The sequence below is a fragment of the Tasmannia lanceolata genome, unplaced genomic scaffold (genome assembly GCF_043159265.1).
Source record: "Tasmannia lanceolata isolate RefF3 unplaced genomic scaffold, GAP_Taslan_0.1 ptg000003l, whole genome shotgun sequence".
Lineage (NCBI taxonomy): Eukaryota > Viridiplantae > Streptophyta > Magnoliopsida > Canellales > Winteraceae > Tasmannia > Tasmannia lanceolata.
In genome coordinates, this window is record NW_027518680.1 from 21,122,729 (window position 1) to 21,139,195 (window position 16,467).

The window sequence follows — 16,467 nt, forward strand, 5'->3', positions numbered from 1 at the left end:
AGGATGTCTCCTGGTTGTCACCCTACTTGGATTTTCTTAGGAATGATGCTCTCTCACACACTATATTTGTAATGACACCCCTACCACTACGAGGTTAACAACCAAACAAAGGGTTTGGTTTTCTAGATAAGGAAAAGTGAGGTTGGACCCTCTTAACGAGATGATCCGCTCCCTCAATCCATCAATCCTAACCATCTAGTACTACATCATAAAACAAACGACACAGTCGTGATCCTAGCTAGCAGTAGATCACAAAAAATAACACTAGGCATGTACATATCATTGTGATTGTTGTGAACTTAAATAAGTAGACAACAAAAAAGAGTAAAAAGGGGCAAAAAAATTAATTATTCTATAGATAACAAAATGGGCTATTACTATTTCTATTGAAGAACAGATTACTAGACCTCAAGAAAAGTGTGTGCATTAGCCGCCAGGAACCCAAAAAGAGGTGCCATCTGGTGAGAATGAGTACCAAAATCGAAGTTCTTTAGGAGTCCGAACTCAATGCAGTTTTTGTGCCTTGTTAGGCCTCTGATCAAAGTTGTCACTTCCTTTGGAGCGTTGGTGCTTGCCGCTGAAGTGCCTCCCCCCTCTAGTGTTTCCCCCCCTGCAAAGAGTAAATAGAGTTATGTTCTTCGAACTGTTTTCAGAACGATGGAAACACGAGGCATGTTTGGCTACCCTGAATTTTTTTTCCTGGAATATCAATGGTGAGGGAGCGTGGGAGAGGGATAGACACCAGAGGGAATGAGTGAGTGGGAGGGTAAGAAAAGCTTAAAAAACAAGAAAACAAAAAACTCCACCCAAAATATGACTGATTCTTCCTGTTTTTTCAGCCACTTCTAACCCTCTATTCATCGGTACCCTCTCAAGTCTCTCCTCCCCACCCGCTCTACCTGCACTCACCATGTCAAGAAACTAATTTATCGTGAAAATAAATTCATGGTTGCCAATCATGGGAGTAGGATCCAAGTTTTTTCTCCAAGCTAAATTCAAGTCACAGACAGACATTCTGTGAGTTTCAAATGGGGATTGCAGCATATAAACAGGAAATGTTATGTTCAGAGTGGTGTAAATGCGCACAAACCTCCCTCTGTAGCCTTTATTGTTTCCCCGGTGTCTCTCCTGATTACCACGAAGTAAGCTCCAGTAATCCCTTTCAGCATCACCTAATAAAGCAATAGATCAAGGATAAGCTTGTCAGAATGAGCAGTTTTACAAACCCTGACTTCGGAAATGTCAAGCCTTTATTGTGCCCCTGCCAGAGTTTTGCATTAGACCACGGCCAGTTCAGCAAAGCATGATTCTAGGTGTGAGAAAATAATGATATGGACGTGACGCAGGGAGCGTGACAGCGGCAACACAAGATAAAGATGAACACAAGGGAAGAATGGAAGGTTGGTGCAACGCCGAAAATCAGATTTGGAGGACGATGGCCTAAACTAGAGGTCGAGTTTCCTTCAAGCGGGGTGAATGATGCAGAAGGTGAGGCGTGGATCAAATCTTTTATTTTTATTTTCTATTTTCGTCATTTTATTTGTAGTAATTTTTTAGGGCATCAAATCTTGTTCTTTTGGCATGATTTTGGTGTTTTTAGAAAGGTTTTTCGATTACCTATCTAAAGAGCCCAAGATTACGCGACTTGGACTTGATTTGGGCAAGTTATAGGCGTTTTATTGATATGGTATATGGCTATTACGGGATTACTATTTTAGGAATATTTTAGTCATGTTTCTACCTTTTATCTGTGTCACTTTAGATAAAAGATTAAAATTAATTATTTAGATAAGAAGTATTTAGGGTTGCTATTCTTAGGTTTTGGCCTTCTATATAATGTAATGGCATGAGAAAAGAAAGGTGAGATTGAATAAAGTTTATTTTTGGGATATCACTTGTGAAGAGAGCATTGGCTATTTCACGTGGGTAAAGGAGCTTTGCTCCTTTCACGTGTTATATTGGAGCTTTTCTCCAAACCGTGGCATGGGTTTTCAAACCCCCACGAGATTATTTTAGTTGCTGCTTGTGTTGATCTCCATCGTGTTGCTGGTCCCACGCTCCCTCGGACGCATCAACAGGCATGCGTGTGTGAAAGCACTTACATAGTTGTAAGACTTACAGTTAACCTTGTTCTTGTGGGTCCACAATTACTCATTTGCTCAATGCAGGTAGGACGCTGCACTCAAATTTCAAACCTCATCATTTGGCATCAACAAGGCCAGACACAGGCGGACACAGCTGTTTTTAATTAAATTTCTCTATCTTTTAAGTATATAAGTCATGCATTTGTTGTAAGGAAATTTTTATAATTACAACAGAACTTGTCAAATTTAATCCTCCATTAGCTAATAACCAGATTAGATTGATTAAAAGTACCAGTATCAATGCCGGGCCTAGGTATTAATATTTATCTACATATCTTATTACCAACTTTTATATACTTGATCCATAAAGAGACTTGAAAAAAAAAAATACTTGATCCACAAAACTTTTAAAACTTTAGATTAATATTCCTTTATAAAACACATTTCTACTGCTTGAATCACCCAAATTATTGATCAAAAGAACTTTGTACTTAATTTTCTCTAAGGCTCTGTTTTTTCCTAGTTCGAAGGTGTGCGAGCGATTATATAGTTATCTGAGCTCTCGTATAACGTAAACATGTATCAATCACACACCCTTACTAATGGAGGGCTGATAGTAGTCAATTGCTATTTGAAACTTCTCATTTGGCCAAGATCACCCGCCTGCAGAGCTGGTCCAATGGTATATCCGGAAGGAAGAAATATACATCAAAACAAGTCAGAACTCTCAACTGGGCTATGCTGGGGGAGAAATTCCATGGAGAGTATTGATATATGTTGTTTGGATCCCTTTAAATGGCCACATAGAATGCTAGAAAAGTAAATATTGTCAGCATTTGGTTGCATGTAAATGACGCATTGAATGCTGGGAAAGCAGAAAATGTGTGGTTTGGATGCCTGTAAAATGACTTGTAGAATGCTGGAAAAGTAGCTGACTTGATGATAAATTACCATATTATGCATATTACATTGCTCTATGAGCTGCCTTTTCTAAACAAATGTATCAACGTAATTACATCTTTATTAAAACACATAATAACAATTGATGTGAACAAAATAAAACAAATCAAACAACATAAGCAAGTACAACCATAGTTGCCAACCCGTGACTCGACTCGTGACTCGATTTCTTAATTTTATGACTCGTGACTCAACCCGACTCATGGCTCGTAAGAGTTTTCGACAAGAACAAAAATTTAGTTGAAAAAATACAATTATCTATCAAAAGAAGAAGCATGTAAAACATATAACCCAATAGCACATAGAAAAAGCACAAAGCTAAAAATATAAATGCTTGTAACTTGCATGCACAAAACTAATTAAGTTTTGGTTGGAACTTATTCATGGGTGAATACGCCCATGATTTATGATATGGTTGGAAGGAGATTTGTGGTGGTTCGGACCAAGAACCCAAGATTGTCCAAGACTAGGAGCCTCCCGCACATGGTTTTTTGAAGCTAAACTTTGACAGGTTTGCATGAGGAACCATGGTCCTGCCGGAATTGGGGGAGTTTTGAGGGATGAATTTGGTATGAAATGGGCTTTTGCAGATCCCACTGGAGTCGCAGACGCTAATGAAGCTGAAGTGCGTCCTATCTACCAAGGGATAAGGTATCTTGAGAATGAAGATTTGAATAAAGTAGTGGTAGAAGAGACTCTCTCTTAGGGGTGGCAACGGGGCGGGGACAGATGTTGCACTCCTCGTCCCCGCGTGGGGGATGGCGGGGGAATTCATGTCCCCGCCCCGTGGGGAAAATCTAATCCCCATCCTGCCCGCACAGTACGGGGAAACGAGTTTAATGGATTTTTTATTAGAAAATTCTACTAAAATGCATTTAAGAAAGATATTAGGGAAAATTTAGGAATACCAAACGAAATTTGTTCTATGGTAAGTGCGGCTACCCAAATTAAAAGCGGAAAATCCAATTTTGTGAGGGGGTTACGGTGCGGGGCGGGCCAAGAGCAATCCACATCCCCGCCCCGCCCCCGCTTCAGGGAATTTTTTCAATCCTCGTCCCCATCCCCCACTTAAACCAGGGAATCCCTGCCCCGTTCGGGGCGGGTCGGATCCCCTTTTTCGCGGGTTTAATTGCAAGCTCTACTCGCTCTTATGATAAGGTATCATAGGGACTTTCATTCCTTCCTTTAAGGATTTGCCTCTTTCTTCGATGAGATCCAAGACAGGGCGGGGGATGCATTGATTTCTTTCTATCATGTTAGGCGGTCAGCTAATGGTGTGGCGGACCGTTTAGCTAGAGATGGTGTCTCTAGCAAGAAAGTTAAGCTAGTTGACTTCGTTCCTCATTGACCTTCAGTGGGGCTTGCTCTTATCTTTCTTTTTCTATGTTCTTTCTCTTCATTTGTATAGACCCCCTCAGTGTTTTTTTCGCATTTAATGCAATTGCCTACCATTAAAAAATAATAATAATAATTAAGTTCTAAGTTCCAACTTCCAAGTTTTCAATCATCAAAACAAGAAACTCAGGCTCAGTGACTTGGCTTGACTTGTAAGTCTTATTTTTTCAACTCAACTCGCGGCGACTCATAAGAGTCACCAGACGACTCGTAAGAGTCTTTAATAGAGGCAAGTCTCCCATGCGACTCGACTCGAAAGCCCAACGACTCAACTCGACTCGTACGACTCATAAAAGTTTACAACCATGAGTACAACCGCATCCGACAAGTGCCAAATTTCTTCATTTTCAGCGCTCGTTAATCAGCCGGTGATAATCATTGTTGCTTTCTATCACTGTTAAGTCATCTGGAAAGTACTCGTCAACCCAAATAAATAATTGGATGTAATCTTTTTTTTTTTTTGAACGGCAACGAGATGTCATTAAAATAAACATAGACTGAGGAGGTGCCTAAAAGTACAAACCATAAAAGTCACAAGAATAAAAAAATGTACAGAAATCGAAGGGCCAGGGAGGAAGTCAAAGAGCTCAATGCTCTCCCTGTATACACCCCCTCTAGCTAATCTGACTGCCATTAGCTGACCGCTTAATATGGATAAAGGAGATCGATGTCGCCCCAATTCTGTCCTGGATCTCAATAAATAAGGCGGCAAATCTCCAAGGTACCACATGTGAACCTCTTACCCAACTAATGACATTGAGAGAGGCCCCTTACACCACCACCATGTTTAAATCTACATTTTGGAGCATCTTAATGCCTTGGTGGACGACACGAACTTCCGCCTCATTTGCATCGGCCACCCCAATTGGGCCTTTAAAAGCCCATAACACCACCACTTCTTCGTCCCTCAACAGGCCTCCAAGGCCAGATGGTCCAGGATTCCCCATACTAGACCCATCGAAATTCATCTTGAGAATCCCTTGCCTGGGTTCTTCCAAACTTGGACCACTTTGTGTTGAATACTAGACCCACAACATATCTCTTTCCAATTGTGCCATAAGTCATAGGCAGATACAAAACGAAAGCATGGCAATGTTTTCACGCAAGAGATAGTTAGGGCAATCACTTTGTTGAATACGAACTGAGCTCCCTTTGTGAATTCCTTGAATATCCTTGCATTTCTCTCTTTCCATAGCACCCAAATAGTTGCTAGCAAAGAAACTTGCCAAAGTATTTCCCTTAGAAGCAGGAACCTTCTCTTGAGGTGCCGCTCCCACCTCGGAACCTCGATTCGGTGCTCCTTAGGAAGGAGCTTCCAGGGAGTGCGACCCCAGAGAGACAGGAACCGCTCTAATGACGCTCCCAGCTTGCTTCTATTACTTTATAAGTCCCACCTTCACCAACTTCCTTACATCAAACTCCTCCAACTGTTCAAAGTACTTCAATCGAGCAAGCACAAAGGCTTGTACATCTTAAGAAGGCACGAGGAACGAGTGCACACAAATGAAGATGGTTAGAGATTAGCTTTTAAATGTACTTAAATTTTGAAAGATACATATGAAAATGGTTAGAAACTATTATTTTTTGATGAACATGAATTTTGAAAGATATATAAATAAAATATTACATACACGCTCCCATGGCGCTCCCAAACTTACTCTTCTAGACCACACGCTTCCCTGACCCTGCCCCCGCCCCCGCTTCGTGCTTCTAAGGTATTTCCCCTTTCCTCTTCCATGGCACCATAGCCCAACTTTCCAAAAGTTCCAAGGTTTTTGTTGGGAATACCCATGCTATACCAAATCTAGTTAATAATTTACCCCATACCTCTCTAGCCAACTTGCAATGTACAAGTAGATGATCTACAGATTCTCCCACCTAAATGCATAGGGCACAATAATCTATAATCCACATTTTCCTTGTGCTCAAGTAACACTATAATCTAGTAAAAAATTTCATCATAGGCTCATTACTTTCAAGAGAAAGTAGAAAATAGAAAATAATAATGTTTTTATTCTGCAGGATCATATTAAATCACTTATTTGAAGTATTTTCTAGATGACTTGAGAGGAACAAAAAGCAAGGTTGATTATCACCGAATGATTAACGAGAGTAGAAAATGGAGAAATTTGGCACTTGCCGGATGCAGTTATACTTGCTTATGTTGTTCGATGTTGTTTATTTTGTTCACATCAATTGTTATTATGTGGTTTATCAAGATGTAATTACACTGATAAATTTATTTTTATTGGGAAGAGGCAGCTCATAGAGCACTTATATGCAATATGCGTAATATGGTAATTCATTATCAAGTCGGTTAAAGAAAGGGAACTGGGAATGGAAAAGTTCGAGGGCGGAGCTTTGGAAAACTGGCAATGCGTACATTGCTTCTACAATAATTTTGGATGGAGGCAGAGATGTAGAGGTGTCCGCTAAAGAGGTTGAATCGATGCCCCCTACCCTTTGGGGGGAGAAGATCCAGTGGGAATTTCGGTCATATCTCAGATAATCAACATCACAATTGGCTCTACTCTCCCTGTCAATACCTTAACTTTAGATGGAGGAAGGAATGTCGTTGGTGTCATCAGGCGAGACTCTCCCTACAGTGAGTCCCTCGTCCTAAGGAGGTTCCCAAATGTGGAGAGAATGACCCTTGGCCCGATTCCGGTAATATACTCTACCAAAATAATTCAGGGTTCCCATCCTAATCTATCTCAAGTAAGGAAGTTGAGATTCATATGGACTTTCTAAGGGCTTGCATGTTAGGGTAAAAAAGAACCCTAACAAAACCTTACAGGAGCTTTGGAAATGGGCTAGAGAGGCCTGGGATACCCCATTACACTGCCCCTCTATATTGGCACCAAACGAGGTTCTTTTTATATTTGAATTTGAATCTCAAGCTTCACAGATCCTTGAATTGGGCCCTGAGGCCTTAGGCAATAGTTTGCTTTCCCTCTCTCCATGGAAAAAGGAATACATTCAAGGAGAGGAGGTTTTTTGGGTTCATTTCCTCAGCATCCCGCTTCACGTCTGGGCTGTTTCAACGGTGGAGGCGCTGGGGGCTCTTTACGGTAGGGTTGTAGACATTAAAATAGAAGGTAACCATAAGAATTGCATGAGTTATGTTTCAGCCAAAATCGTAGCTCCCCGATGGCATTTTTTTCGCTCCTCTGTTAAGCTCAAAATTTTAGACCAAACCTACACCGTGGGCGTTGAGTTCTCGGTGGCGACCTCTGACTCATTTCTCCTCGATTTGGCTCCCGGCCCGACGGAGGGACTATCTCGGGGGATCGGGGATCCTTTGTCCGGCGAGCCGTTGAACCCTGTAGGGATTTCAAATTTCAAATCTTCAAATCCTGAGGGCGGGGTTATCGAGAAAGGTCTTTCCGTTCACCTAGAAAATCCGTCGGTCTGTCCCACAAAATCCAAGCCTAGAAATTTTATTCCTAGACAGAAAGTCGACGGCTTGAATGCGTGTTCCAAGCCAGCTGGTCTGAACAGAAGAGTCAGGAAATTGTTTGACTTTCGACCCTCTGCTGGCGCTCATGTTGGGCCAAAGTCGTTGGCCAAGTCGCCTCAATCTCACCACACTATAATGATGAAAATTCTAGAGACTGCTTTGGCCTCGGCTCAAGGATCAAGGAAGAACAGGTTACTCAACATCCTTCAATTCTTTGCCAAACTGGGAAGGATTGGCCCTTGCCACAGGTAATTTTGCTCTCTATAATCCTAAACCCTGGAGTAAATTAGGGGCATATGGGTCTACTTGTGGATATAATACGAAAGGAAATCTTTGGAGATAAGGACAGATATAAAATAGATACAAATTGCGTGATAGATAATAATAGATATTAGATCCAAGAAGATCTAAAGGAAAGAAAAGTCTTCAGTTAAAGCTTTATCTGGTCTCCTTGGGGAACGTGCTTGGGATGCCAAGTGTATACTATAAATGTATGGCAAAGGCGGTGACGGCACCCGTCTCTCTGAGGCTATCATGATTAGTTTTGTTGGGAAAGGAATTTTAGCTCTTCAAATCTGCTTCATACGAGACAACCAGATTGTGGGGCCCAAAATATAGGTAGTAATGGGCGGTTATGCTAATACATATAAAAAAGGGGGGTAATGAAGAAAAGAACATAAACGTCCTTTGGCTTTCCTTAGGAAAGGGATAGTAAAAACATCTGTTGTACTTAGGAAAATGGCTTCATCATCTTCTTCCTCGGGAAGTCCAAACATATAAGCGGAAGCGAAGGGAGGCACCCGATTGTTCGCAATGGTTTGAGACTCGCAGATGGGTCAGAAGCCTGAAATATAGTGAAGCAAAAACCTCAGTTGAACCTCCTACATTAGCTAAATTGGTAAAACGAATCATCAAAAGATAGTGGAAGCAGTTCCAGGAGGACTGCAGGAATAACGTGGAAGAACTTTTTCCTATAACCGGTACTCATAATGTCAAGGATATTTGCATTCCGATATACAAGCTTTCTTTTTTCAGAGGTTGTCTGGAGAATGAAAACAAGTCACGTAGGCTAGAATGGGAAGCTAAGCAAATTATTTGTATTAGGAAGATAAAGGAACTGATAGCTATCCGGTTGGATCCAATAGAAGAGGTTCCTTTCTCAGAGGCTCCAATTCCAGTTCCTCTTCTTTGGAAAAGAAGTTTGAAGCGAACTCCGAGAAAGGAACCTCTTCTTTTTTCTTTTCTTTTTTAAAAAAAGAAGAGGTTCCTTTCTCGGAGTTCGCTTCAAACTTCTTTTCCAAAGAAGAGGAACTGGAATTCCAGATTGGGATTTTAATGAGGGATTTGAGGAAGTGTTCATAATTTTTTGTCCAGAGTGTATTGATGGTTTGGTGTATGGTTTGTGAAGTTCCTTTGAAGACGGTTTTTTAGGGGGTTGTAATTAATTTCTGGTGGACGGAAGAAGTTAGGAAGCTTCAAGATCTTCGTAGAAGATCGTAGAGAATCTTATCGAGGTCTCTTTAAGTTAGTGTATAGGTAGGATGTAGATTTGGATTTTTGCTCACTGGTGATAAATGTGCAGGGGGTGGTACAGGAGGTATTTAGTCTTGGAATCTTTCCGGGGCCTGGAGTTTCTCTTTAAACCGCTCATATGAAGTATCTCATGGGGGATTTAGTCCCTTTCTCACAACATGGGGTAGTACAAAGGAAAGGTTAATGTATGGTGATGGTTTCTTTTTTAATACGGTAGATAAAGATCTCGAAAAGGAAGGGACATAGAGACCTAACATAATGGGAGTGCATGGAAGTATTCATCTATCTTTAGTGGTTTCATAACTATAGATTTTGTTTCGTTCTATTGGCCAAGGGGTATGCCCCTGGCCAACCTTACTTGATACTATGTAATGCAAGCTGGGACCCCTGGTCCCCATTGTGACTTTCATAGCAGCAATAAATTGTCATCTTTCAAAAAAAAAAAGTCGGTTACTTTTCAAGCATTCTACAAGCCATTTTACAAGCATTCAAACAACACATTTTCTACTTTCCCAGCATTCTACGAATCATTTACATGCAACCAAATGCCAACAATATTTACTTTTCTAGCATTCTACATGTCATTGAAAGGCATCTGAACAACATATACCACTACTCTCCCAGGGATTTCTCTGGAATATACTTTTCTTGTCCCCTCCATGTTCACTACTTATCCCAGTACTCCCCATCATCCAAACAAAGCCTTAGATAATTCACATTTACCCCAAAGAATCCTTTCTACGAGAAAGAAAACAATTGCCACTCTACACATTATCTTCTTCTTTTTTGAATGGTACTGATGGGGACATCAACAATGGGTGTGGATTCAAGGTTTACAAGGGCAGACGTGGACGAGACTGATGGTGGAGACTATAGCATGGGCCACGAACATGGGTGTCTTTTTTTATTTATTTTCTATTTTCGTCATTTTATTTGTAGCCTACTTTTCATGCATCAAATCTCATTCGTTTGGCGTGCATTTGGTATTATTAGAAAGGTTTTTCAATTACCTATCTAATGAGCCCAAGATCATATGTTTTGGATGTGATTTGAGCAAGTTATGAGTGATTTTAGGAAGTGGTATAGGTCTATTACGGGATTATTATTTTAGGTTAGTTTTAACTTTATTTAGTTTACTTTGGATTAGATGAATGGTTGAGATTAGTTGCTTAGGTTTTAAGTTATCTCCTATGGTTTGTTTTCTTATAAATTCATCTTATGAAAGCAATGTAAGGGACTTTTTGAATATTGAAGAGAATTGACGTTTTACTTGAAGCCAGAAATTTAGCCTTTCTTCTTCTCTCTTCCTCTTATGGTTTGAAACCATCTTCTCTCATCTATTATGTTCTATTTTTTCAATCAAATCAGCACAAACAAGGTAAGTAAATTAGATTTTCTATTTTCTTTGTTCTTGAACCCTAAAACTAGAAAAACCCAAAATCTATTTTCTTTGTTCTTCAAGATCTTATTTTGAGATTTTGAGGGATTGTTTTAGTGATTAAATCTCACCTAAAACTCACAAGAATCTCAACTTCCAAACCTTTTTTAACCCTATTGCAAGTTTTTACTCTTCTCAGGCCAGAAAACGTTTTTAAAGATCCATAGCCTAAACCTACTATCAAATCAGAACCTAAACCCTAGAATTACCTTTATTTTACCTACCTAAACCCTTACCTAAGATCTGGACAGCAGTTTCCTTCAATTTCCAGATTTGTAGAATTACAAAAATACCCCTACGGCCTAAATCTGAATTGTTTTGACCCAATTCCTGTTGCTGGATTTTTTTTTTGTTTTTCTTCATTGATTATTATTAATTTTTCATGCTTTTGTTACATCTAATTGATAGGTCTTACATTATCTTTTAGTTCTTTTAATTAGTTGCATGTGTAGGCCTAGTTTCAGACTAATCCTTCTATTCTCAATTCATCTTACGAATCTTTATCGCTTTGAATGATTTGTATAAGGTTTAGTTCATGCCTAATTATGATCTTTATAATTATTTATGCTATTTAGGCCTCTCATTATTGAAGTTGTCCATAGATTAATTAGGCGTTAATTCAGCCCTATATTAGTTGTTAAGTGCTCTTTTAGTTTTCCGTATAAGCCCTAAGCTGTCATAAAGTCTTAATCCCATTAAGGGTGTAGGATTTTCCTTAAATTAGGTATTGTCCTGCATCAGGTACTCTACACAATACCTTTGAACTTGGAAAACAAAAAGGATCCATATTTTTCAATGAATTTTCAATTTCCAAACATGAAAAATAAACTTGAGCGACACTGTTAATAGTATTTAAATATTTTTTTCCTTTTTTTTGTAAAACCTATTAGTTCAATAACCTATACCGATTAGTACTTTCTAGTTTGATAACTTTATTTATACCTACCTATTCTAACAACTAGAGCCTGGTTGCAAGGATGTTAAACTGTAGGGACTCTACAGTAAAACATTACAGTAGGCTTTTCTTTTCTTTTTATTTTGTACAACTGAACATATATGTAAGTAACAGCATGACACCCATCTTTAAGTTACCATGTTCAACCAAATTACATCATCAAGCTATGATAATCATGATCTTTCACATCATCAAACTAGCAAAAGGATGAAGCAATTCGACAAGTATAATAATTTTGGGCATGCAAGAACATGAGTATGCAAAAGCTTCAGCTCTTACATTATCCCATTCCATGAAGGCATGAACACGTCGAGGCATTCATGAGGAAAACATGTACCAGGGTACAGCAGTAATAAATTTTTCTCTACCCCACGCACTTGCAGGTCTATGATAGGGGTGCAACTCAGATCGGGCTCAACCCGAAAAATTGTCGGGTCGGGTCGGGTTGTGTTTTTCCAACCCGGGTTGAGTTTGGGTAGCATTCGGGTTGGGGCAACCCGATCCTAGTGAAACCCGACATTTTTTATCTTTTTTTTTTGCAAGCTTAGAAACTCGGGTTGGGTCGGGTTGAACTCGGGTCAGGTCGGGTCGGGTCAGGATGGAAAAAAAGGGTTCATCGGGTCGGGTCAAGTTGAAACTCGTCGGGTTGGAAATCAGATCCGGTTGGAAAAATGGGTTCCTTAGGTTGGGTCGCGTTGGCCTCAACCCAACCCGACCCAAGTTGCACCCCTAGTTTATGCATCCAAATTCATGTATGTGCAGTGACAACTTGAACCAATGCTTAAAAATGTTTAAAAACGTGGATGCGGCGCGGAATGCGACCGAAGAAAATTCTAGTCGACTAGGCACGACACAGTCGAGGACTCGGTTGACACAGTCATAATTCAGGAGGGTCAAAGGAGTTTTTATTGACTCTGTAGGGCAAAATGCAGAACACGGCGGCACAACGCGGAATGAGACCAACGTAAAAGGGAGTCAACTCGGAGGAGTCCACGATGACATGGGGGAGTTTTAAAACTATGACTTGAACACGTGCAGTAAATACCAAGAGAAGATGCACGTACCAGTTACTGCTTCCAAGAAAGCAATATAATTATTTACGATCAAGCCACCTTCTTCAAGAAGCACTGCTGCAGCACGAGCTTTTTGAGCAGCTTCCGGCTGTTCGAAGCGAATGTATCCCGATTCTTCCCCCTTTGAATAGTCAACATACTTCACACAAGAAAAAGGCATAAATGGGTATTTATCAGATTCCTACTACAGGAACTCGTATCAATAACATAGAGATTGACAGTTTCCCATAGTACTCTCAACACGCATGTCATGAAAAAGAGGTGATACTTAAAGCATAATAAATATTTCTGTATCTTTTTCTTTTTTAATACGCAGCATGTGATGACAAATTAGGTCTGATTTTTTCATGATTTCAAAGAATACACGGTTAAATTCACTGGGAAATTGGTAGGAATTTCCCTGTGCCTAAGACTAGCTTTTCCAGTCACTCCAGTGCAGAAGCCTTTTGCTTCCACTATATTAGAATCTGTATGATTAAGAGGTATCGACATAGATAAAAAAAACATCATTCAGCAACCAAGAACCCAATTTGGAATAGAAGGTTGGAAGAACTGGTAATAAAGGAAGGAAGCAAAGAAGATGCAATGGCATAGGAGGCATTGATCACAATAAAAAAAACAAAAGGTGCGATGACCACAGAAGGGAATATAAGAGAACGAAGGAAGAGTAAAGATGAGAAAGAAGTGGTGCTTTAAGTACCAACTCTTGGGAAAAACAAATAGAGCAACGGAGATGAGGTTACAAGATGAGTTAGTGAGGTCTCTTTTGTTTATCTTGTTTTGTGTAACAGGTAAAAAATGAAGCAGAGAAGTGACAGATAAGGTGTTATGAAAGGGGAGGCAACAAGAGAAGAGAAGCAGAAGTGATGAGGATAAATAAAAATGTGAGAGAGATGGAGAGATGAAAACGTATGAGTTTAAAAGGAATAGGAAGGAGTCATAATCAAAAGAATGCATTTCTTCAATGCTTGTAAGTCCTTTGAAATCTATACAAGATGAAAAACCCAAGAACAAAATCACTGTGCTTAATTACCACATGAAGGAAATTAAGATACGAGAAAGTGAAAGAACGCATTTATTTTAAGAGCCATTTAGGCCTTTAGCAATTAAAAGAACTGATAAAAAGAAATAAACATCAAGAATAATACAACAATAGAATAATAAGATGCTTAGTAGATACAAATGCAGGGAAGAAAGATATACTCTGACTTCAACAATACCAACAAAACAAATTAAGAATAATAATCACTGAAGACTTGATTTCCGTTGTACCTTCACAATTCCAAATTTTTGGAAGACACACTTCAGATCCTCCCGTGAGATGACTTCCTCATTGTGTGTATTGTTAGTTGCTGAGGGCATTTCTTCATGGATTGTTTCTTTTTCTTCCTTCTCCTGGATTGCATCTTCAATAGCCTTTTCACTACTCTCTTGAATGACATTTTCTGTAACCTTTCCTTCAATGTCATCTGTAGCAGCCTTCCCTCCATTCTCTCTTTCAACATCTGCAGATTTGTCTTCAATACCTTTAACATTTTCTGAGTCCATTTGTTCAGCCTCGGTAACATTTTTTGTGGAATCAGGGTTGTCTTCTACCTTGTTAACATTTACATTTTCAATCTCTTGACTGGTACTGTCATGTTCAGTAGATCCTTCCTTTGACATACTCTTTAACTTAAATGCAACAATTAAGCCTCTAGGGTAGCTAAGATCATCACAAAAAAATGTAATTAGATCACTAAAATAATATCAAAAGTAAATTCAAGTGACAAGAAAAAAAAAAGGATCTCAGCAATTCACAAAGAATGGAAAGCACCAACCTCTCATTCATGTGGGGTCCTTTTTTGTTGTTTGAACAAGATTTATCAAATTGCTCCATTTTTCCCCTTTCAGAGTCAAACTCTTTCCTGAATTGCACAAAGATAATATGAGATTGGACAGCCACAAAATGACACTTGATATTTAACAAAGTTATTGACTGAAACTGCAATTTGAACATATTTTAAGAAAAACAAAAAATTATTAAAATAAATAAATCTTCAAAGGTACCCAAAAATGCTTTTCTACATAAACTAGCTCACAACGTAATCAAACCGCGTCGATTCGACCGAGTTCCAAACCAAGTCGACAAGTTTTGAAACACTACTTTGACCCATAAGTATACTCACGCTCTCTAGAGAACTCTATTGCTTTTTCTTGTCCTGCAAGCTGACTCATCATCCAAGTTACAGACCAAACCAATTTCTCCAACAATAATCTTGTGGTCATCCTACCACCAACAATGAATTGGTTATTCAACTCATATCCTAAGATGAATTCTTGTAGGCGAAAAAAAGAAAGAATAATTATCTCTTTATTATAGTCCCCAGTGAATTAGTTATTCAACTCATATCCTAAAATGAATTCTTGTAGCCAAAAGAAAAAAGAAAAATTATCTTTTTATTATAGTCCCATCTAAGACTTGAAAATTCTAATCATCCAATGTAAGAGGAGTCAAAGCTCTGTAAGATTTTGAGTCCCAACAGTAATCCGAGTACTGATAATGAATTGGTTATTCAACTCATATCCTAAAATGAATTCATATCTTAAAATGAATTCTTCAACTCAAATCAACTCAACAAAGCCTTTGTCCCAAACTAGTTGGGGTCGGCTAAATGAATCCTTTAGTAAAATTTCATGAAGAAGGTGACAGGAATCTACCCGGCTCTAATCATGGCTCTAGTTGGGTTCTTCTACATGGATCATTTTCTTCTATTCTATACTATCCAACGTCATGTTCTCTATTATGTTCCTAGCTATCAAGTCTTTCCTCACTGTTTCTACCCAAGTTGTTTTCGGTCTGCCCCTATGTCTTTATACTCCATCAATTTGGCACGAGTCGCCTCTTCTCACCGGAGCATCCAAAGGCCTACATTGGATATGTCCAAACAATCTTAAGCAGTGCTCTCATCTTCTCCTCAATTGGTGCTACCCCGACCTTTTTACGAATGTCTTCATTTTTAATTTTATCTACCCTTGTGTGGCCGCACATCCATCTAAGCATTCGCATCTCCGCTACACTCATATTATGCGCATGCTGCTTCTTGGTGACCCAACATTCTGAGCCGTACAGCATGGCTAGCCTCACAGCTGTCTTAAAATGAATTCTTATATATATATATATATATATATATATATATATATATATCTTTTATTTATAGTCCCTGCTCAAAGTCCCAACGGTCATCCTAGTACCAAAAATGTATTGGTTATTCAACCCATACCCTAAAATGAATTCTTGTAGCCAAAAAAATATCTTTATATTATAGTCCCTTCTCAGACTTGCGAATTCTAATCATCCAGTGAGCATTCCCAATGGTATGCTTTGTAAGAGGAATCAAAGCTCCACAAGATTTTAAGTCCCAAAAGTCATCCTACTACCAACAATGAATTGGTAATTCAATTCATATCCTAAAATGAATTCTTGTGGCAAAAAAAGAAAGGAAGAAAACGCAGCGCTTTATTATAGAACCTTCTCAAACTTGCGACTTCTAATCATCCAATGAGCATTCCCAGAAGTATGCCCTGAA

At 39.1% G+C, this 16,467-nt stretch overlaps 1 protein-coding gene across 1 annotated transcript in view; it reads right to left on the reverse strand.

Moving 5' to 3' along the window:
- Positions 1 to 249: 249 nt before the first annotated feature.
- LA1 (La protein 1) overlaps positions 250 to 16,467 on the reverse strand; it is a 36,146-nt gene continuing 19,928 nt past the window's right edge. The window contains exons 6-10 of the mRNA XM_077363536.1: positions 14,719 to 14,805; positions 14,171 to 14,603; positions 12,890 to 13,037; positions 1,091 to 1,172; positions 250 to 610 (exon numbers count right to left, since the gene is read on the reverse strand). Coding sequence (XP_077219651.1) covers positions 505 to 610; positions 1,091 to 1,172; positions 12,890 to 13,037; positions 14,171 to 14,603; positions 14,719 to 14,805 — 856 coding nt within the window. The 3' untranslated portion in view covers positions 250 to 504. The remainder of the gene's footprint in view (positions 611 to 1,090; positions 1,173 to 12,889; positions 13,038 to 14,170; positions 14,604 to 14,718; positions 14,806 to 16,467) is intronic.